This window comes from Natator depressus, chromosome 4, assembly GCF_965152275.1.
Source record: "Natator depressus isolate rNatDep1 chromosome 4, rNatDep2.hap1, whole genome shotgun sequence".
Taxonomy (NCBI): domain Eukaryota; kingdom Metazoa; phylum Chordata; order Testudines; family Cheloniidae; genus Natator; species Natator depressus.
The window spans coordinates 57,588,795-57,612,965 of NC_134237.1; the positions used below are offsets into that span (position 1 = coordinate 57,588,795).

Sequence of the window (24,171 nt, forward strand, 5' to 3'; positions counted from 1 at the left end):
ACTCTAATATACAATAAACTGCATATACATAACTGCGTAACTATAATTTTATGTATATTTGACTTGGACAAAATACAAACTTTCGCAAAAATATAGTTAGCTTCAATTTCAGATAGTTCAATGCTGCTATTTAGAAAGGGGACAGAGCTTTATTGCACAAGATTTATCTAAATTAATCTGACGAAGAGTAGTAAAACAAGGTGTACTATTCTGTTCCAATGACAGTCTCACTTTCACTGCTGCAGACGAGCGTTAGTGGAAGAAGATTTATGTTTGCAGCAAAGTACCACAAGTAGCCCTCGCCCCTTCCACTACCATTACTGCTACTTCTCCTTACAACAACCGGGTGGAAAAAGCAAAGTTAATTTTCCCCCATCAGGCTTCCAAGTAAAAGTGATTCAGCTCATAGGCAGTTCTTTGCGTCTTTTTCTTGCACGACGGTAGGATGCATACACAGACTGCACACCTTTCTGATTCAATGCCACTCTCCCCCCAGTATTTAATTCCCGCCAACTCCAACACCAAGTAATTCTCATAGACCATACTCTTTTTCCTCTATCCTTCTATTGATGGGGAGGCGGCTGTGTTTGTGCGCGCGTCTCTCTGCATGTTCCTTAATATCTCTTCTTCCCTCCCACATCCCCATATGCAGTAGCAGCAGCTGCCCGGCATCCAACATGCACATAGCCTGCCTCGGTGATTGGCTGCCCCTCTGACAGCTCAGAAGGCGATTGTAGGATCTGGAACTCCACCCCTTCGGCAGGGCCCTGGGACCATTCATAAACTAAACAACACTCCTGCAAAGCCAGACACACACGCACACACACACATCCCGAGAAGGACAGGCGCAGAAAGTGAGGGTCTCTGCGTGCAATTTCAAGGGTTGGGGGCTGGGGGAGAAGAAGTAGTCCTGGGCACCCCTCCCTGCTCAGACAGTCTATGCAAAGAAATTATATATAAACTAAAGAACAGGAATGAATGATCACAGACCAATGGCAGCAGTCTACGCCTGAAGACAGAGAAAGCCAGAACGGGGTTCAGTCAACGCCTCCAGCAGGAAGAAGGAAATCAACAACATCCCTTGACAGTCGGCGAGAGAAGCAGCCAAACTCATGCACATCTCTGGTGGTGCCATGGTCTGAGAGAGTTTTCCCTCTTCCGCTCTTGGCATTTCTCGCATTCTTCTTTTATTGCGTGCGGTTTTCAACTTCGCCACTGCTCGGCTGTGCTGTGGAGACCCGCTGCGAGTCCCGGAGAGAAGTTTTTAAATGAACTGTTGAACCATTTGCGTGTGGGAGGGTGGGTGGCTGCACGCAGAGGCTGCAAACAACCTACCGCCTCCCCCCCCGCCCCCCACGCACACCGAAAAGGCGGCACATCAAACTTTGCACTTCAGAGGTTTTCCCTCCGTCACCTGTATCGCCCCATTCCCATCGGCTGACAGTTGCATGGTTCTTGTTTTTTAAAAATCACCATCATCCGCTGTTTTCTTTCCTTGTGTTTGGGGCGGAGGGGCGGAGTGCGTGCGTGTGGCGGCGGGCTGCAACTTGGCGGGTGCCCTGTGCAAAGCTGCAGTCACCGCTAAAGCATTGGATCCCTCAACGTACTGCGAGAGCCCGGTCTATAGCCCGGACCTGTGCCCCAACATGATCGCCGCCCAGGCCAAGCTGGTGTACCAGCTCAACAAATACTACACGGAGCGCTGCCAGGCCCGCAAGGCGGCCATCGCCAAGACCATCCGGGAGGTATGCAAGGTGGTGTCGGACGTGCTGAAGGAGGTGGAGGTGCAGGAGCCCCGCTTCATCAGCTCGCTGAGCGAGATCGATGCCCGCTACGAGGGGCTGGAGGTGATCTCGCCCACCGAGTTCGAGGTGGTGCTCTACCTCAACCAGATGGGCGTCTTCAACTTCGTGGACGATGGCTCCCTGCCCGGCTGCGCGGTGCTCAAGCTGAGCGACGGCCGCAAGCGCAGCATGTCGCTCTGGGTGGAGTTCATCACCGCCTCGGGCTACCTGTCGGCCCGCAAGATCCGCTCCCGCTTCCAGACCCTGGTGGCCCAAGCCGTGGACAAGTGCAGCTACCGGGACGTGGTGAAGATGATCGCGGACACCAGCGAGGTGAAGCTCCGCATCCGGGAGCGCTACGTGGTGCAAATCACGCCCGCCTTCAAGTGCACTGGGATCTGGCCACGCAGCGCTGCGCAGTGGCCCATGCCCCACATCCCCTGGCCCGGCCCCAACAGGGTGGCCGAGGTGAAGGCGGAAGGCTTCAACCTGCTCTCCAAGGAGTGCTACTCGCTGACCGGCAAGCAGAGCTCCGCCGAGAGCGACGCCTGGGTGCTGCAGTTCGGCGAGGCCGAGAACCGGTTGCTGATGGGCGGCTGCAGAAACAAGTGCCTCTCGGTGCTGAAGACCCTCCGGGACCGGCACCTGGAGCTGCCCGGCCAGCCGCTTAACAACTACCACATGAAGACGCTGCTGCTGTACGAGTGCGAGAAACACCCCCGGGAGACCGACTGGGACGAGGCGTGCCTGGGGGACCGGCTGAATGGGATCCTGCTGCAGCTCATCTCCTGCCTGCAGTGCCGGCGCTGCCCCCACTACTTCCTGCCCAACCTAGACCTCTTTCAGGGCAAACCGCACTCAGCCCTGGAAAGCGCTGCCAAACAGACCTGGAGGCTAGCCAGGGAGATCCTCACTAATCCCAAAAGCCTGGACAAACTATAGGGTTAACAACACAGTGATAAACCCATTTAAAAACTTTTATTTAAACAAAGTAGCTACAGCAAAAGAGGCGGCGACACAAAAACCCAAAACCCCACCTGCAGTTAAGCATTTAAAAACTCTCAGACATTTACAAAACCAAAACGATCACCTCGTTGCACGAGAAGAGACTCCCCTTCCCCTTTTTATCTTCCAATGTGAATTTTTAAAAAGTCACACAAAGAAGCGATCGGACTTTCCATCATCCAAACGAAACGCAAGGTACATTTTCAAATAAATGTATAGTAATTCTTTTCTTATTCTTTTTGTTTGCCTGAATGTTGTCACCAAGTGAAAAAAATTATTTAACTATATGTAAAAATTTCTCTTTAAAAAAAGTTTTACTGATGTTAAATGTATTTCAGTGCCAAGGTCAGACTGTGCCCCAAACTTAATTGTTGAAAACAGTAATAAAAATATTACTTTAACTTTACATTGACTTTTTTTGTGAATTGTTCTTAAATTCAGGCAAGTAGAGAGATTTTTCTTGGCTTTCAGAGAAGAAAGAATTAAAACAAAAATAAAAGGCAGATTAATCACAATATTGAACTGGTGCTTTATCTATAAATTCATCAGCATTTTCTAAAGTTTATTCCAATTATTTTCGATTAAAATAGAAATAGACTGTATTAATGAAAAAATAATTCCCATTCATTCTTTGGTTGCTTTTCTTTCTGTCACTTGAATCTTACTCTCCAAAAGTTTTAGGAATACATGCACCATCACATAGCATTTCGGCACAATTTTGACAGAACTAGGGCTGAGTGTTTCTATAATATAATCCTTAAAATATCTTTATTGTTTTTAATTCAGTTGTTGAACTATCACAATTCGTTCCTATTTTGTCCTTTTAAAATAAATAGATATTTGCTTTATTACACAAGGGTTACTCAACTATCAGTTTTACTTCGAAATGAAAAAAGTATAACACTTCTCTGAATAATACACAAGCTTAAATGCAACAATTTTTTTCTAACAAACATTTGTTTTCTCTGGGTTTTAAGTATAGCATAGAACTGCAACGCAGCAGCACTGCATACAGGGGCATACACAGGAAAAGGGGAAATATGCTGTATTAAAAGAAACCAACCAATTTTATGTTCAAACATCTCAACCCTTTAGACGTCGTGGTTTTTTGTTTGTTTTTTTCCCCCCTCAAATGAATGCTAGCTGATTTGCCCCTAATTTTCGGCTACAGTGTTTTGCTCCACGTTTTCTAAGGAAGGTTTACATTTCTTACTGTGAGATTTTTTTATTAATTTTGATTATTTGCTTTAACGTCCCGAAATATTCTGAAACTGGTTTGGAGCATTTCAAATTCCTTTTCATGCCCTTTCAGGCTGATGCAAAATCTTGTTTCAAAGAACTACTTCCGCTTCTCTGTGGACAATCCGGAAAGAAACAGCCTTTAAAGTTTGGGTTGGTTTTGTGTTTACATAAGAATTTTAAAACAACTTAAAAAGACAACTATAAAGTAAAACTGAAACCACTTCAAAAACAATTCCATCTAGTTTACGTCGTGATCACAAAGATACACAAAGTGACCCTATAAAATGCTTATGTAAAATCATCTTTAATTTCTACCTGCAAATATACACATGCATACTCTCACCACCTCAAAATTATGGAAAAGCAAAACTTCTGGGATTGTAAAGTCTTAAAATGTTGCCTTGGATTTTTTTTGCTTGTTTGTTTTTTTAACCAACAGAAGCAGACAGCTTTTCTGAGCATTGAACCTGGCTCACCTGACAAAATGGGTTTAACTCAGTGCTTGTAGGACTACTGTGTCCTTGTACAAACAATCCTGGAGTAAGAATATAAACTCTGATCTTATCACTACTGATATTATCTCCGCTGCAGGTTTTGCTTCAAAAACTTGTCACAATGTTTTGTTTTCCAGTAGTTCAGACAAATATACAGGGAAGTTGAATTTATCAAACAGATGAAGACTCATTAATTAAACAGGCATTCTGAGAAAATGCAGAATTGGGATTTTCAAGGGCATATTCTACAAAACTCTGGTTACAGATATCAACCTATGGTAATATGGGGTGGGGGCAGGGAAAGTGTCAATGATTAATGGAAAGTTAAATTGTATCTGTGTTTGTCTTTAAAACAAAAGCAATATAGGATTAGTCTTTGACCACTATACAATGGGAAATCAAGGAGTGTCTTTAAAAAACAAAACTGAATTCCACCCCCCCATTTCCCCGTCTCCACCAAACCAGGCTAACTCAAAACACTAACAGACTGACTGCCTTTCTTATAGGAATCCAAGAACAATCTCCCTGCTACAGATTTAGAAGTACAATTGGTCTAGAATGCCCATTTACACTTTGTGAGAACCACCACACATCCAGAGAGAAAGCAGATTAAACTAAGGATAGTCCCTGTAAGTGAAACAGGGTGCAGTGGTGAATGTTCCAAACTGTACTAAATGATCCTACATGCTAAACATGGAACAATGAAACATGCAAAACAGTGGAGACACATTATTTTCCTTTTTCACATACAAAAACCGAATCAATACATTTTCTGAGCTAAGACTCTGAAGATGTTAGATTGACATTGCAAGTACACTAACACATTAATGCTAACTATGTGGTTTTCCATTTAATATATACATATATATAGCCAAACAAAAGAGTGTGTTTTAAAAGAAAATTACTCACAAAACTGGCAAAGATTTCGAAGGTTTACAAATCTCTTCATAATATTATAAACTGTTTCAAAGATATTTTGGCACAACCAAAGGTCTGAAAAGTTAATTTGCTGTACCCAAATAAATTAATAGTTCCAGTTATCTGCATCCCACCCCACATAAATGTTTTAATACATAGATATGGTAAAATCCATGGACTCTTTCCATGTTTATAATACAATAAGAGCATGTGTGTAGTAAGAAGGCCACACATCTGTTACTATTTTTTAACAATATAGGGATTATTCAAGTGCAATCTTTATAGTGCTAATTTCATACTGCGTGAGAAAGTTAAGCCCTCAAACTGAATTTTACTGCAAAGTGAATCTAATTTTAAACCAAAAATTGCTAATCAGGTAATTGACTCAGGTTACTCAAGTCTACTTATATTAACAAGGCTATTCATAAATACATTTTAAAGGGGAAATAACATTTTCTGCTTGCTTATGATAAATACAATGCTCTGTAAAATCTGCTATATAATAACGGGAAATAGAAGCACTGCAAAATAATGAGTGCAGTGAGCAGAGTATTATGTTATATTGGCATTACATTAAAAAAACAGGAAAGTAAAACAAAGGATTCAGCTAGCAGTTTTGTTGAACTTTCTAGTGTTCACAAAGGCCTTGTGGTCCAAGATGTCTTTATTTAGGATGCCTCCCTGGAGCTTTATTTCAACAAGCTAATTAACATCTGAGCTGGATTTTTCCCCCTCCACTTAAATGAACTTTGCTAATGCACATAGTCAGTCACAAACTTAGAAAAACACGAACACTTGTGACCTATAGAGGTAATGGAGGTTGGATGGAGAATTAATGGTCATGTAATTTGTCACCAGAGGGTGAAGGTCAACAATCTCTTACCTTGGGGTCGATTTTCTTAAAACTGGGATCTTCTTCATCTACCTCAAAGCAGAGTTCAGAAGAGGTGATGGAAAGAGTGCCCTTCACTACTATAGAGGGAGCCACAAGCTGTGCTGGTGTACACAGGCTAACTGGACCTGCCAAAGGAGCAAAACAGCAATAATCAAAACATCCAAACAGATTACACAACCTTGCACAGAAACAAGCATAGGTTATTTGTTTTCTAACCTCAAAAAACAGGGTAAAAAGTACCAGAGATCTTAGTTTAAAAAAGCAAACTGTTGTTACTCCAATAAGTACATGTCACAGACTTGCAACCTCTCTGCATTGCCAAACACCAAAGCAGCTACAGCTGCAACTGATGCATAAGCCAGATAGGTGGTTTTATTGTTAGATCATCTAGTTTTATTCTGACACATTTCAGTTTTGAAACACTCATATAGCCATATATCTGCTGTTATAAATAATACAGTAAGTGAAGACTTGAAATCTTAATTTCAAATGTGTGCATTAAGAACTTAACGGGTTTCAATAAAATTCTAAAAAGATGAACACAGCAGTCTGGGTTCAAAATTGTCTTAACCTTGTAAATGTGTTCCCTCCCATGAATGGTGGAAATCTATTGTTAAAATTAAACAGTGAATACTAGGGATTGTAAAGTGCAATGTTTTTAACATGCTTTCAATTCCATTGTTAAATACTGTTCAAGGATTCCAGATAGTGTTAGTGTAGCTTGGGGACTGTGGGAGTAAACAGCTGGAAGGTTGGTTTCCAACTGAATGAATTTTTACTGGAATAATCACATCTCCACAGGGCTTATCACAGAGACAAATCAGACTACTAGTAAAACAATAGGCTCTGCACAGATCTGACAACACACAACCTATTATGTAAGAGAACACATACAAGGGGAAAACAGGTTAGATTTGTTATCCAATTGATTAAAATTAAGTTACTTTGTGGCAGCTTTGTCGTAAATCTTCGTAAAAAAAATTGAAAATATGAGAAAGTGACACGTACAATTTTGAATTAATAAAGTGTCTATAAATGAGGTACACACGTTCAGGTAATCAATGGGTGAATAACTGCCAAAAAACTCAGATGAATTGTTATTTCTATCGATTGTTAGGAGGATGATGGTCTTTAATCTCACATCAATCTTAATGTGTGCCAGTAGGACAATAGCAGAGATGCTCTGCTGAGATCAGTGCAGCTTTGCCCTCTATTCCCAATGTACAAATACATTGTGTTTGCAGATGGGCATCAGATAGTTGCAGAACTGCCATGATTTCCCAAAGCTCATCCCCACAAATGGTTGAAATAAGCAGCTATGTGTTCTTTTGCTGTCTCCCTTTGCCCTCTGTACATTAGCATGTAATCCAGAGGAGAAATAACATTTTTTCAATCACTCTCAGACATTCAATTACAGGGTGAGCAGACAGCTGCAGAAGCTGGGGCAACCCAGGTCCCGTAGAAGACCCCTGACAATTTCCACTTCATTTCTAACCCACACCACTTTATTAGTGAGGATTACTTCTTAATCCTATTGCCATTGTCAAGATTAAATAATTAAACTCCCCTTTCACCTCTATTACAGTATGAATGTATTCCTAGAAGCAAGCAATGCATAATAAAAGAGAAGGAAATGGGTGGAAGGCTGTTGAGGAGGAGGCCAGCAATAGATAGGAACAGATTTCATTAAAAAAACTGCATTATGCTCCAATTACTTCTATTTTATTTCACTGATTAGTATATGACCTTAACATTAGGCTATATTTTCAATGTTCTAAAAAAGAAAAGTGGCATGTAGTTCAGACAATGGGTAAATGAATTGCCCTGAAATACGATTTCCAATTACTTCACATAGTATCATCTTCCATTTTGATAACTTATTTGCTTCCTAGTAAGTCAGAATTTAACTGGGCGACATTCTTCTGTAAATTTAATGGATGTGGATTATGAGCACACATAGAAATCCACATGTAAAGTGGAATGGTGCAAAGGAGTTCAAGTTTTCATATAAGCCTGTGTTACTCTTTTAAAAATGGAGCTAAATTGGAAGTTGTAGTCCCTGAATTTGGAGCTATTGTTTAGCATTTAAACATTATAGGTAAAAGAAGCAGGTTTAAGCCATTTTGACTGAAAACTCTAACAAAGAGGCTTGCGTCCAACACAGTAAAAGTAATCAAGTTAATGGAACTGACCATTTTCAGGGTGAAAAAAAACATCAGCTATGAGGATACTTTTGAGGGAAAGGGACTGAGGAGAAGGGTTAGAAGAGTTGAACTCTTAATGCAGTAAACAGACCCTTCAACAAAAGAGAAGTGACTGATGTATTTTTATGACTCAAAAATAAAGCTCTCTAAAGCCTCCAATTATAAATAACAAAATTGCCCACTAGCCCCAGGGTTTTGAGCACTTAGACTAGTCAAAAGTAGAAAAAGGGAGCTCTTGTTAATGAAAAAGGCTACTTTTCTACACATGCTTTCTTAGGAAAATGCAAAAAAAAATTAAAAAAATCTCCCCGGGTGAAAACAATAGGGTTATAAAAGCCGCAGAAGGAAAATTCACTAGTGTGCTGAAGCTGAGTCTCAAACCCTGAGGTGCACAGAAAATTATCTTTCATTAACTCAATTATGGGAAAGAACAATCTATCACTGTCTATCCCAAAACAATACTCACTGCAAAAAAGTATGAAAATAGAGCTAAATGGGTAAGGAAACTGAGGAGCTAGGGAGCAAATAGACAGCTGAAGTTACCAATTAAGTTCTCCAAATCTTTCTCCTCAATGGATGACAAGGTATCATCGTCGCCTTCCAAGAGAATCTCACTCTCCGAGTTCTGATTTCCTAAAACCTGACTCTTGATGGACTGCTTTCCTTTAAGAAGCACGTCTTCGTCTGGAGCTGAAATGAAAGAGAGAAACATTGCTGTCTATCAGCTCTCAGAGGCAACGGTGATTGGAAAATAGCCTTTTGCAATGAAGATCAGAGAGGAGAAAACTCTGGCTGAGAGTAAGTATGCCCGGGAAGCTCTCGTTAAACCTCTAACATGAGGGAGACAAGTGGCTAGCTGAGCTAGTTTTAATCCTATTAAACCTGCCTTGAAATACACGGGGCGATCTCTGCAGTATTTAGCGCCATTTCAGCCCTCCCAAAATTTGGGATGAGAAAACCAACAGACATTTCTCCAGAAGTTCAGAGGCTCTATCTGCTGGAGATGGTTCTAGACTCTGCAGAGTAACTTGTCTTTAAATGCTACGTTTTAAGCGTCGATTCAGGAAAGGCAAACAGGAAAGGGGCACAATTCCTTTGCCAATCACAGGACCACGTCGAGCCATCAGGTTTTAGAAAAATTCCCCATTGGAACCAATGGAGAGTCCCCATTAAAAGCTCAGGGGCTCGAGTTGACCCAGAGAGCCGCGGCGACAACAGCAGCTCTTCGTCGGGCTGCTTCGCGAGCCGCGATCCAGCCTTCCGCGCCCTGCGCGGCTCGGGCAGCTTCTTTAGAATTTACCCAGGCCCCCAGCGCTGCAGGCTGGAAGCGAGAGCAGCAGCTGCAGCCGCCGCCCGACAACTTCTCCGGCCAGTGAACTAGAGCTTTGGATAAACGCAACAGGGAAACTGCTGCGAGCCGACCAGGGTTGGCCTTGCTGTCTCCACGCTGCAAAAAGCAGCAGCAAGTGGAGAAACGAAGCAGAGAGGAGAGGCAGCAGGAGACCTGGAAACAGGCCGGCAGGGGGAAGCTGAAATAGGGACTGGCTTCTATAGGCTCTCAAAGGGTGCGCGCGTGTCTGCTCTCACTACACTACAGCAAATCTTTTGTAGACAGTGACAACAGCAATACACGATTTCATTTTACAGATACAAACTTGCTCAAGACAAAAGCCAATACACAGTTTACATCGAAGGTTCGCCCTATCTTCCTGTTCAACGTAACCCAATTCAGCGCCTCTTTGATCTTTTATTCTTTACATAGGGGTTATTTATTTATTTGCATTTCTTTACATCTCTCCTTTTCTCTTCCCCCCAAACCAACACACACACACACACACACACACTTGCTAGCGCGCCATGCATCTGATCTTCGCGTGTGCACAATGCTGGGGCAGCAAGTCAATAAACTTTAGAAAACTGTCGGTGTTGCCAGAGGCTTTCAATACCCAGTTACATTTGATGGCGTCCCAAGAAAGAATTAATGGAAATAATTTCTCTACACTAGGTATTAGCTTCCAAAACAGCTGCGACTTACTAACGTTTAAAATATTCAAATCCAACCAGTAACAGCAAGAGACACACGGCTATTCCAGAGATTCACTTAGAAGAGGTCACTGAGGTGGGGAGTTTATTTTAGATCTTCTTGCAAACTAATCCTTGTGAATAGTATTCTTATAATTTCATATTTTATTGTGACTAAACTCGAACTTAATATACTACATTTCAAACCGTTTGCCAATTCACTGCAGAACTAGACGCCAGATTCCTATATTTTCCATTAGTAATAGGAGGAGTGGAAATAAGGAGTTGAAGTTATAAGTTATATGCAAATTTTACTAACTAGATACACACATCCAGCCTTACAGACATAGAGATGAGTGAGACGTTAAAAAAAATCACTTTTAGAATTCTACTGAAGTGTGTACCCACCTGCTTTCAAAAGGGGCCATAAAAATGAGACAAGCAAACTCTGAAAGTCTAGAGGATGTTAATAGGTTCGTGCCTGGATTACTAAATATGCCGAATAAAAAACAAAAATGAAAAATCATCCTAATCTTTAACATCAGCAACAGAAAGCATATTTCATGCTATACCTTCTAATTAAATATTTTATGGTTTAGTTAAACAAACATTACATTAGTGTGACAATACATGTAATTGTAACGTGCCTTAAACAGTTTTCTTCCCGCTCTCTATTTAGAATACACACAAAGGAAATGCCAATTTTATGGGGAAAATATTTGCCCTATTTTTATCTCTACACTCCCATGATTAAATCTATTTATTTACATTTCAAGCTCACAGAGGCAACAGATAGGAGGCAGTGGTTCATTATACATCAAAGGTATTCTGTGCTGCGGATACAGAGATACTATGGTAGGAAATAGTAGTGCAATCATACAATTGTTTTTGACTATCAAAATTCACATAATTGTATATAATCTTAAAAATAAATGATTAAATGAGAGAATACCTGGCCACACTTCTTTTAAGAAACATATGTCTAACATCATGATCAACTAACTTCAGCACATTGCTCATTGCGTTCTCTGATTACTGCCAGAGAGGATTTGAGGGTCCACTGGCTTATTTTAAAAAAACTTTAATCTGCAAACATTTACAGAAGAACGCAATCCCTAGTGGCAATATACCATGGCTTAAAGTGTTTAAGTAAATATATACACGTACATTGCAAAAAATAAACTATCCAATTAAGTGAAAAGTAGAAACCCCTACTTTATGTTTAGGCCTTCAGTTTAAAAAAATGGAAGTTTAATTTATAAATTAGTTCTCTTTTGTATGACAATTTCTTCCAGACCAAATTGCTTTGCCACATTATGCATAGGATTTCGTTGACTTGGAAAACAGAGTGCACTGCACCCCATGAAACAACATTTTGTATTAAAATATATCAGTTCATATAACTAAAGAAAACTCAGACTCTGGAATTGTTCAACCTGAGTTGAAAACAGTCCTGTCACAGAAAATATGCAGCTGATATTTAGAAAGGTTTTCCTGTAATTAACTCCCCCTGGAGGATTTTAAGTTAGCAGCAGTAAAATTACCAACAGTATTCTAATGCACACCACATGCACTTGCGTTCAATTCTCAATGGCGTAATAGTACCCTGTTGACGATTTTATTTTTTAATTAGAAAAAAATTATCTCAAATACAAAATAAAAGATAAACATTTTTTAAATGCAGCTAAATTTTATCTGTTATTTTATAAACCGTGCCTGGATTGTACTTTTTAAATCGCCGTTCACAAGTAAATGTCAGATATTTTCACTCTCTTTGGCACATTCTGCCTTAATTACACTGAAGGTCTCATTTCAAACTAAAACTGTACCTGTTGTCCCTTTAAGAGTTAATCTGAAATTCAAGATCTGTATGTACAACTTTTAGACACAACTCAGGTAATTTCTGGCCAAAAGTTTACTAAAACTTAAAACTCACTAAAGTTTTCTTCAGTTTTTTTCTCACTATCATTAGGAAAATGAAAGTAAACAAGGGGCTTTCCATATCAAGGTGACTGGGGAATTATAAATGTAGATTGGATAAATAGAAATTAACTCTTCCTTTCATCATCTCTTTTCCAATCATTGGATTTCATTTGTCCACCTAGGCGAATTGTGTTATAATTATTTAAAATATATCACTATGGATATTCCAAAAGAAAACTATTGAAGCAAATTGCATTAATTGAAGATTTGAGGCTATTGGTTGTTTTATTCCTTGTGGCCATTTTAACTTCTATCACCTCTCCTTACCACTCTCTCATATATATATATATATACACACACATGTATATACTTATATATACGTGAATATATTATATATAAGTTATACATGTGGATCTATATAACTTATATACATGTATATACATGAATCTATATATATATAGATCCACATGTATATACATATGAATATAAAAAAATGCTTGTTGCTGGAAGGCAGAAAATCAGAATATAATAAAGCATCATCTGTTAGCACCCTGCTAACCTGAATACAGGAATATATACACATACATACATACATTCAATGTACACATACGTGTGTGTATTTACATAATTGTGCACAGACAAGATATATTGCATAGATACAATCTATACACACAGCATTCTAGTTCTCTCTCTACAGGTATAAATCTGAGACTTGTGTGTGCAAGACAGAGCACAGTACATATATATCCTGTCTATGCATACATGCGCGCATACACGCACATATCCACATGCATATATGTGTGTACATGCACATTTGTGTATTCAGTTTAGTCAAATGCTAACAAATGACACTTAAAAGTATTATGATGTTCTACCTTCAGCAGCTAACATTCTCAACTATGCAAAAAAAAAAGTGTATGGGGAGGAAGTGATCTCTTAACAGTAAATCTTTTTAGAAGTATGAATGAAAAGCATTCCCCAAAATAAACATTTAATAATTTAATATTTAGGTCCCAAATCCTGCTTTGGTGTCTGCTAATGCAAATCCCTCTAACCCTCTTGCAGTTCCTTGGCAGAATTTGAGAATCTGCCTCAGTCCTGCAGATCTAAACGCATGCTTACATCTTTTCAGAATGAGGCCACCCTTGCAAGGTAGGAGGGTCACAGAGGTTGGGCTGCAGCCCGAGCCTGAAAGTCTACACTGCAATGAAACAGACCTGCAACCCAAGTAAGCCGGTGTGGGCCAGTCACAGCTTTTTCTTTGCAGTGTAGACATACCCCAAGAGGCATAGTGTCTATATCTTATACAGCAAACAAGAGACCACTGGCATCATACTTATATGGCACAGTAATTATTCCATTATTTCAAATCCATATTCTTTCCTTCTCCCTCTCCATACTACGGCCCTGATCCTGCAAGGAGCTCTATGGAGGCAGATTTCTGAAGCAAGTAGGGAGCCTTATTGACTTTAATGAAGCAGAGCTACTTGGAGGATAGGGGTCTAAAATCTTGATTTATCTTGTGTTGCTGGCCAAATTTCAAGTTTTCATAAAACTAGGCTTGGTTTTTTTGGAGGTTGGTGCAACTATTTGTTTATCACTCATTTATATTCATGGTTTAAGGTTAGCAGGTACTTAATTTAAAAATCAGTTTGATAAATCATCAGAAAGCATTATACACCAGATAACTTGATGTCAAGCTGTTGATTTCTGACAAATTGAAAAAAATAAAGAATTTTTAAAAGTTTAGGCAGGTAGTATCCATTTAAAATAATTTAATTTTTAAAAAATAATTTAAAAATTTCCCCCTCTTTCCCTACCATCACCACTTAGTTAAAGGGAAATATTGAAAATATAATGCTCTTTTGCACCATTCTATTTTTGTGTGTTTGATTCTTTTTCACTTGAGCTTAGACAATTAAAATTGATTAGTCAGCTTTGTTTTTGTTCATGGTCAGTTTCTAGTCAATTTCACAATTATGGTGTGATACACTGGCACAATCTGCAATGTTTAAGTTGACAGTACTACAGCAGTCTATTTTACTCCAAACAGAAAGTTGGTTTTTTTTAAACTGACACACATGAACACATTTCATAAAAGTATTTTCCATCAATTAGATTTTGTCAGACTTCTTTAACAACAGAGGATTTTTGGCTTAAATTAATTTATTTTAAAGTGTTCATCTTTGCCTGATGCTGCCAATTTCCATAAAGCAAGTTCAGTTTCTATGCCGGTTATTTTATTTTAAAACTTAGGGTTCAATTTCTAGAGAAAGAAAAAATTACATCCCCTCCCCTATGTGCGGACACACAGTGCCAGACTGACTTTTATAAATAACCATTTTGGAGGTTCTTCCCCCCCCTCCTCCTTTGAAAAATTACCTGAAGCCCTTTTTCCCAAGCAAGTTAATGTGAACTTGGGAAGGGCAATTAAATTGTCAGAATTAAAAATTTGTTTTTAACTAGAAGGTAGCCAGAAGTATAGTCATGGGGCTGGTATTGATTGCCTGAACAGAGAACATTAGTCTTCAGGTATTTACTCTGCCACCTCTACACCAGAGGCTCTCCTTCAAATCAAATCAATCCATGGAAAAGATGGGGTCTTGCTACGAAAACATAACTAGGCTGCAACAGGGCTGATTTTTGTTGCTGTTGTTTTTTGTATGTTTACTGTATTATGTCTGATTGCTTTGGATCTTTTTTTGCTATTTCACAGTGTGAGCTTTCTTTGACTGTGAGCTCTCTGGGGCAGGGACTACATCTAGAACTACTGTAATGCAAACAACAGTAGATACAGCCTATCTTAAGAGTGATAAGTTAGCTGAAAAATAAAATGCTTTTAAAAATACGTTCCATTCAACATTTTCTTTTTTCATTATTTATACTTAAACATTTATCTTAACTTTCCTATCCTTTGGCAAAATCCATATATTTGATTTCAGATTAGGGTCATGCTGTTAAAAAAAAAAAAAAAGGCTAAGGGGGGGGGGGGTGGTGCATTCATTATGCCAAAAGTTTATTTGCTTTAGAGAAGTGCATATTTAATTGATATAGAATGATTCATGATACATTATTAATGAGAAACTATAGAACATAAGGACAATTCCACTGAGAATTCTGGCATCATCCTAACTCATGAGAGCATAGCCTGAAAGTCTCATCACCAGAATCTCCAAGGGATGGAATTTTCTGCTTTGATATTGTTTATTAATTATTGTTGTTATAATAATGAAAAGGTTTTGATGTCCATATTTATAATGCTGTTTTCTTTCATTACTTCAGAAGTCTGTATTAATACTGATAGATGACTGGTTAGCCTCTTTCTAGCTAAATTATTACTAAGTTGACCCACCTATCTGGCATTTGTGTTTATGTTTAACTATGCAATGAATTTTAACTTAAGAAACTGAAAAATTAATGTAATAATGAAAATGGCAATTAGTAATTATGGCATTAAATTAAAACTTCAAAATTAAAACACCATCAAAAATTAAACAAAACAGAAGTTTGTCAAAGATTTTAAAAAATGTTGAACAGAAGGAATAGCTGATGGGAAATTTAATCAGCTTTATTTTCATTAGCTAGCAATAATATATTATTTAAAAGGGCTACTTGGATTTAGTTTACTTTTGTTTTGAAAAGAGTCTCTCTCCTATGTGAATCAGCTAGTAGAAATAGACAGTAAAAATTGGAGTTTGGTTATTGATAAATGTTACCCATCTCTCCAGTTGGTGGAACTGTATTAATCTGTATTTAATTACATAGGAAAAACTGTTTGTCTAAATAAAGATATGCTCTAAAGGATTAGCAATTAAAATATAGATGTGTATGTATATGTACTTTTATATATCTGATAAACAGAATATAAAGATTGGAGAAAGAGATATTCATATTAAACCACAACATTGTAAATATGAACTCAAAACGTGTGAGAAAAATCTATTTTATTGAAGCTAAACATGGTTTTAAAGGAGGCAGTTCTTTCTAACGTAAGGATCATAAGCTAAAAGGCACCTTATGCCCTTGAAACTCATAGTGTAGAAAAAACCCACAAAATTAAAAACAAGCCTCAAAGCAGAAGTGGCCTAATTAAATCTACATCTCGTTTCTCCTTCTCCTATAGACAAAGATGTAGGGGTCTGGGACCATTATTGCTTTTAGATCACTTTATTGACTATTTTCTGTATGGTCATTTATTTTAAAGGACTGATGTCACATTTGGCATTATATCTGCTGACATATTGTAGGCATTTTCCTCCAGAAATGGCTCTTAAAGGCTGAGTGCAAGAGGTTAAGATGCTAGGCCAAGGCCAACCTTTAAGATGATGATGCTCTTCTGGAGCCATACAATAGTCTTAATGATTTAAAATTGATATTAATTGACAGAGAGAGAGAAACAACATATTCATACATTGGAAAACAAAAAGAACACGGCTGCTAAATATTTTAAAAAAATAATTCTGGTTCATGAAAACATATACTTTTGTGGTTTAGAGTATTCAGCTTTAATCAGAACCAATTAATTTTAAATGTGGGGATGGAATTTTTTTCTACTTAATGTATCTTAATTAGCTCTCAAAGTCATAAAATAATAAATTTAAGTACATCATCAAACTAAATACATTTTTAAACCCAAAGGAACAATCAGTGGCTCTGCTTATTTATTCCCTTTAGTTTATCAGGGCTTTCAAAACAGTTACTAAATTAAAATTTTAGAGATACACACTATAATGGAAATGGAAACATATGTAGAGCTTTCTCCAATAAAAAGATGCAAATATGAACATATGAAAACATTAAAATCCTATCTCCTCTCTCACTCACCAGGTACCTATGTTACCCTCTAGCAATCACTTCTTGGACTCTACCTTGCACTCTGGCATTTGTTAGCATCTCTCTCTGGCTGGATTCTCATGCTAAAATTTAGGAGATAGAAATACACAAGCATCTCTGGAAATCCATATTGCTTTATAACTGCTTTTGTTTTTCCATTACAGCTAACTGAAACAATTGGTTGGGATTTTTCATAGGGAAATATTTACTATTCAACTTGCTAAAATATAAATTGGTAATTTACCACAAATACTATATCCAGGGATTAGTGGAAAAATTGTATCCACATTTGCTTCAAAGTTACACACAAACATTGTGTGTAAAACATTTGCACATGCAGGTTCTCTTCAGATATACTTAAGAGGTATTAACATTGTTTATGATGAATAGTGGTCAATTTATCTTTTTGTTAAACGTTTGAAATTAAGTGACAAGCCTTCGGAATGTGGAACAATGTCTTGTTGGAATGAAGGTCTAGTCTTCATTGCCATGAACTGTACCTGCTACTACTGGCAAGAAGCAGTTTTTACACTGACCATGTTCTACAGCTGCTTTTAGTGTCGCTTCAGGATGTGTCGATCCAAGGGGGTTACGCACAAATCGTCGCCGGCGCCGCAAGTCATCTTCCCAGTAGTCAAGGCGCCAGAACTCACGAGGACGACTACAATGAAACAGAGGAGTCACATATGTTAGCAATTATCAAACAGCATGGTAGTGCTGAATTTCTGCATAAAGCTCTCCTTGTTTGCTCTGCCTTTTTTTTTTTTTTTTTTTTTTTTTTACCTCCCCCCTTTCTGCAATCTTTTACTTAGGTATGTCCTTGAAAATAACAATATCACCTTCCAGTCTAAGGAACTCCTTTCCCTTTTTTCTTGGAAGGTGAAATGAGCACTAAATACATCATTTTGAAATGAATTGCTGACAGTGTGATCAGTTTCCCCACACTCTAGTGGCATGTGCTCCGATTTCAGCCTCATTTCAGCCTCAGCAGGGCACCTTTCTCAGTGACTGCATTTATAAACCAGAATAGGGAAAAGGCTATTATAAATATGGTATAGCATTACCTATATTAATCAAAGTCTGTCCCCCTTCATTTTTCTTCCTAATTTGTGCCTTTTCACACAAGGTCAGTAAATCATACCATGAATTCTTGGTCCAGAAAGTGTTAACTTTAATGAATACCTCAGTTACATGGTTATGTATGTGATAATAAAATATTACTCTGTTTAGATGTGCAGGAATTTAATTAAAATAATCTCTTAAAATATTCATTACATTTAGCCCCTGAGGCTTAGAACAACACAAGAAAATGCATTTCTTTTCCATTTACTGTTTTTAAATAAACCATTCCAGGAGAGTGAAATAGCAATCTATTTTCAAGCAAATCAGATTGGATTTCTGCTTTATGTAGTTGTATTTTTACATTTAATTAAAAACTACATGTTATGATGTGAAATAATTGCTATATTGAAGGCATACTTTTAAAAATTTCCATCTAGAAGAGGTTATATCAAATTCATTATTTTCCATTGTACACTTCAAATATACGTAGATCTTTTTAATATGGTCATATATAAATGCCAGTTACTATCTTGTTAGATGAATGAGAACCATTGTAAAAATATTTTAACCATGAGAATGGGCAAAAGCACCTATTTCAGGTACAGCCAAAAAAAAAAAAAAAAGGCTACTGCACAGCACAATCATTAAAGGTCTTCAGTTAGAAAACCTGTATGCTTCAATTACAGAACACTAATTTTATTTATTAACATAACTTCTGATGGAATGATAAATAGAAAAATACAGAGTAAAGTCCTACTTCTGTTTCATGAGCTAATAAAAAACTGTGTACCTGTCAAGGTGACAAATGGATAGCCTTGACTAATTTACAGATCAAAATGTTAAAAATACAAGACATCTATATGTCCTTAGTTTTGTAAATTAAATCTGAACAAAGAAAAGATTAATACCTAAAGGTAAATCCAGCTTTCCAACAAAAATAATAAGTGCCACAATCCATTGTACAATGATACACTTGTACTTAATTTTTAAAACTCTAGATTTTGATGATCAGCTACTAAAGTACATGAAAATGAAGTATATCCCATATTTAATTGCACGGAATTATTATACCTAATTCTATTATTTAAAAAAATAACATTGGTATCTTAGATCTTGCCACTTCTTGAAAAACATACTAATATGTTAGCATTTCTTTTTATTGAAAGTCTTATTTTTGCTGTCTATAGCTACATCATAGTACATTTCAATCATGTCAAAACTTGAACTATTTGATTATAAAATCCAATGAGTTTAGAGAAATGAAACAAGAGCCCAAAATTGTTAAAAACACGGGAACAGCTACATTTACTCAAAGCTCGATTAATAACTTAAAATTCTCCATTAGTGATTATAAAAAAAGGCAGAACACAGCTGGCTATGTGCATGCCTTTGATAGTCGTAGAGCATGGATAGGCACTTCATCATTCTGCCTACATTTATCTGTTAAAATTATTATCAAATATCAGCCAGGATGCAGTCGTGAATCACAGACTGCTCCTCGTCTTCAGGGGAATGATACAATGAGGGTCTATTCATCAGTATGGCAATCGGCACAAGTAATTAGTTCCCTAGACTGAGATCTCCTACAAAGCTTATTTCAGTCAGCACCACAAACATATGACAATGAAAAGCTAATGGAAGCTGCTAAAATTTGTTAACCTCTTCTGCCATCAATCCTTCTGATGCTCTGTGCCACCGTATTATGCAAATACGGTAAATTATTAATTTGTCATCCATCTATCTTTCTGTACTTTTGATGGAATTAAGCGATTCTGTTCTTATTGATAACAATTAAAATATGACATGTTAAGCAACTATACTAAAATTATTAGAAAAATTAGATATAACAGGCTCAGGCACAACAGATCATTCTGTAACATAATTCAATATATCTTTAGCATCTAATCTTATTTTTGATTAAGTGTAAGAAATTTGTAAAGGATATCATGCCCCTTACGCATCTGTCAATTATTCACAAACAACAGCAATTAAACTATTAGGTTTGTTTATTTTGGGACTAATCCTCAAGGCAAGCAAATGGAAAACTTATACCCTTTCACACAGAAACTAACCTACTGAGCAGTTGCATAGCAATAGACCTTCAGGCTCACAATTAAATATTACCTGTTCTAAAAGAGTAGATCCCCTGGTCATTAATACACACTGATATCAATTTAAACCACATTTAATAGTGTAACGGTTATGGAATTAATCAAATAATTATTGAAATTTATTAAAAATCCAAACCAAAGCAATAATACATCACCTAACCTTCGTACCCTTGTGTTAAGTTGAGACTGTAGGCAGGAGGAGACAGACAAGAATATCACTTTGCCAGAATCTGAGTGATAGAATTAGACTGCTAAAGGAGTGTAGCTTTATAGAAGTAAACTGCTAAGATCTTGGACTGCTAGAGAATTGATGACGTCTATAACTGGATGTCTGACTGGAAAACTTTCTGGCCCTGCTGTAGAGGTTGCTACATGGACTGAAGGTGCTGTATGGACTGGAGTAGTCAATTAGCAAAAATACATGTGCATATGCATGACTGTCTATTTCTCACATATCTGAAAGCTTATGAATTGCCAGTTACTTGATTTGTATAGGTTGGCTAGGGACCAGAGAACTAACATGGTCCAGAGTAATTAGCAGTTCCTCAGTAACAGTATTGAATGAGCGTGGAAAACTACTTCAAATTAAACATTTCCTTCAAAAAAAATATTTCATTAATTTTTTTTTCAAGAATTACTAAGATTCAAGATGACTGCCTGACTGTCTTCCTCTTCCTTAAGATGTCCTCCCTATTCCTGTGCAACTACTGCTGAATAGAAAATTACCATTATTCATGGATTACATGAAATGTACAACAACTGACATAAAATACAGCACAAGATCATGAACATATTATTACTAGAAAAATTAAAAAGGAGCATTCACTTCACTGTGGTCCACAGGAAATGTTCTTCAAGCTTAGTATACCACAGATGGTCATCTCAAGAACAAGAATATCAAAAAACCTATTTGCTCTCACTAGTTATAAGAAATAACTACAAATAAAACAAGGTATACTAACTAGGCGAATGGTTTTGTTTCAGTGCTGCAAAACTGGAGTCCTACGTCTGGGAGTTACCTTGAAACTCTCACACCTGAAGTAATTAAACATAATGTAAGCGACACAACTGGATAATGCTATGAATGTGTAATGCTATTGCAGAAAAAATACTTCTTGCTTCATTATCCCTGGTATAGTTGAAGCTGTTCTTGCACCATTACAAACATAGGGAGGGGTTGGTGACTACAGCTGTGGAGATAGAAAAGGGATTCACGGGAGGGGGAGGGGGAAATGTAATTCCCCAAATGAAAGGGTGGAAGAGTCTTAGGACCAAATCTAGGCCAGCATTTATTTCAAGCCAGACGTAGCACAGAAGAGGGGAAGGTTACTCACATTGCAGTAACTGAGGTTCTTTGAGATATGTCCCCTTATGCGTGCTCCACTGTAGGGGCGATAGAACCCCCTGCACCTGGGATCAGAGAACTTTGGGAGCAGTGCCTGTTTCCAGTCTCGTGCCATGAGTAGCATCTATATAGCGCTGTGTGGTCCAACCGGTCTCAGTTTCTTCTCTACCACAGTGTCCACTTTTGAATTCCACAGCAGAGGGAAGGAGGGCAGGTAGCGGAGCACCGATAGGGACACACATCTCAAAGAACCTCAGTTACTGCACAGGTGAGTAACCTTCTCTTTTTCTTCGAGTAGCATCCCTATGGGTACTCCACTGTAGGTGACTGTAGAGCAGTGCCCCTAGATGGAAGGCTGGGACTTCAAGTGACATCTACCAAGAATGATAGGACAGTGATTCCTAGTAGGGAATCTTATGCAGATTGGTAATGGCATAGCATTGGCTAAAAGTGTCTATGGATGCCCTATTGGCCACTTTGCAAAGGTCAGTAATCAGCATGCTGTTTAGAAAGGCAATCGAGGTGGACAGTGAGCAAATGGAATTTGAGTTTGAGTTCCAGGTGGGGGTTGCAATTTGCATCATTGGTAGTAAAGGAGGGTACATGCCAAGATCTATTTGGAAAGACGTTGTTTGGATACAGCTGATCTCTTTGGTCTTTCAGCAATAGAGAGGAATAAGCATGATGAGTGCCTGAAAGATTTAGTTCTGTCAAGATAAAAGGCTAATGTTTGTCTGACATCCAAGGTGTGTAGCGTGGTTTCACGTTGGTTGCCATGTGGCTTTGGGAAGAAGGAGGGAAGGTAGATACGGTTATTTAGATGGAAAGAGGATAGCTGGGCTCAAATCGGGAGCCAGTTAGAAAGCATAAAACTAGGCTGGTATCCCAAGATGGGGTGGAGTTTCATACTTGAGGGTACAGGTTTTGAAGGCCCTGAAGGAATCTTTTTGTTAGCGTGTAGGTAAATATGGAATGACCTTCTATCTTGGGGTGGAATGCAGTGATGGCAGCCAGGGTTACGCAAATGGAGCTCATGGATAGTCCTGATTTTTAAATTCTAGAATGCAGTCTAGAATGAATAGCAAAAGAGCATTCATTGCAGGGATATGTTTGGTGTCACACCAATTCCGGAATCTTTTTTATTTATAGACATAAATATGGTGAGTTCTATCACATCTGTGATTTAAAAGAATCTCTTTTACCTCTTCTGAACAGGTCATCTCCAAATCCCAGAACCATGAAGGAGCCTTCAGATGGAGGAGTTCTAGACTGGGATGGAGGATTTGGCCTGCATCCTGCGAGAGAAGGTGTGGAGTCAACTGTAGGGTGATTGATGGACAGGCTGTCATACGCATGAGATAAAGATACCAAATCTGTCATGGTCATGTTGGGGCTATGAGAATGACTGTGGCTTATTCCACCTGTATCTTGTGGAGCACTCTGAACAATAGGGGAAAAGGTGGAAAGGCGTAGAGTAGAGGTGCATCCCATGTAACAAGGAAGGTGTCCCCCAGAGACTGGCGACCCAGACCCACTCTTGAGCAGAATTGTGGACATTTGGCATTTTTGGCAAAGAGATATATGCTCAGGAATCCCCCGTGGTTGAATGTGTGCTGCTGGACTTGTGTCTAACTCTCACTTGTGGTCTTCTGAGGATCTCCTGCTCAGTGAGTCTGTGACGGTGTTCTGGCATCCAGATAGGTATGAGGCAGAGATATTAACGTCATGGTGGATCCACCGGTTCCGCAATTTTAGCACTTCTGAGCACAGACATTGTGACTTCGCTCCCTCTGATCTGTTGATGTAGAAAATGCAGGTGATGTTGTCTGTCATTACTGTTATGGTCCTTTGTCTGATCAATGGCAGAAAGTGTTGGCATGTATTGCGGACTGCACATAGTTCTAGGAGGTTGATGTGCAATGTGGATTCCAAGGGGAACCACCTGCACTGCACAGTATGGGTCTGTATATGTGCTCCCCAACTGATTAAGGAGGCTTAGTTGTTAGTATCAAGGGTGGTGTGGGTTGGAGAAAGGGAACACCCACACAGACATTTTGAGGTTGTTGCCATCAGTCTAATGAGTCCTTGATCTTGAGTGATATCGATAAGAGTTTGTTTAGGCTATGTCTGTGGGGTATGTACACTATCCGTAGCCATGACTGGAGACAGCGCATGTGTAATCAGACATGTTTTACCACAAACATGGCTGCTGCTAAATGACCAAGTAGCTGTGGGCATGTCCTGGCAGAGATCTGTGGGTTGGTTCTCATGGTGGAGATGAGACTGACTACTGCCAAAAATCTGTGACTTGTGAGGAAGCCTCTGGCTTGTAC

The 24,171-nt window shown here is 38.5% G+C and overlaps 2 protein-coding genes across 2 annotated transcripts in view; one reads left to right on the forward strand and one right to left on the reverse strand.

Annotated features, from left to right (window-relative positions):
- The window catches only part of LRBA (LPS responsive beige-like anchor protein), a 558,416-nt gene that overhangs the window by 249,066 nt on the left and 285,179 nt on the right, over positions 1–24,171 (reverse strand). The window contains exons 38-40 of the mRNA XM_074950978.1: positions 17,857–17,981; positions 9,086–9,232; positions 6,327–6,463 (exon numbers count right to left, since the gene is read on the reverse strand). Coding sequence (XP_074807079.1) covers positions 6,327–6,463; positions 9,086–9,232; positions 17,857–17,981 — 409 coding nt within the window. The remainder of the gene's footprint in view (positions 1–6,326; positions 6,464–9,085; positions 9,233–17,856; positions 17,982–24,171) is intronic.
- Positions 602–23,544, forward strand: MAB21L2 (mab-21 like 2). The gene is made up of 2 exons (XM_074950979.1): positions 602–2,984; positions 23,054–23,544. Exon 1 carries the CDS (start codon positions 1,647–1,649, stop codon positions 2,724–2,726), a length of 1,080 nt encoding a protein of 359 aa, XP_074807080.1. The 5' UTR covers positions 602–1,646; the 3' UTR covers positions 2,727–2,984; positions 23,054–23,544.

Excerpts from the sequence above, each read along its gene's own strand:
- MAB21L2 (XM_074950979.1), top strand. The coding sequence starts at position 1,647 with ATGATCGCCGCCCAGGCCAAGCTGGTGTACCAGCTCAACAAATACTAC.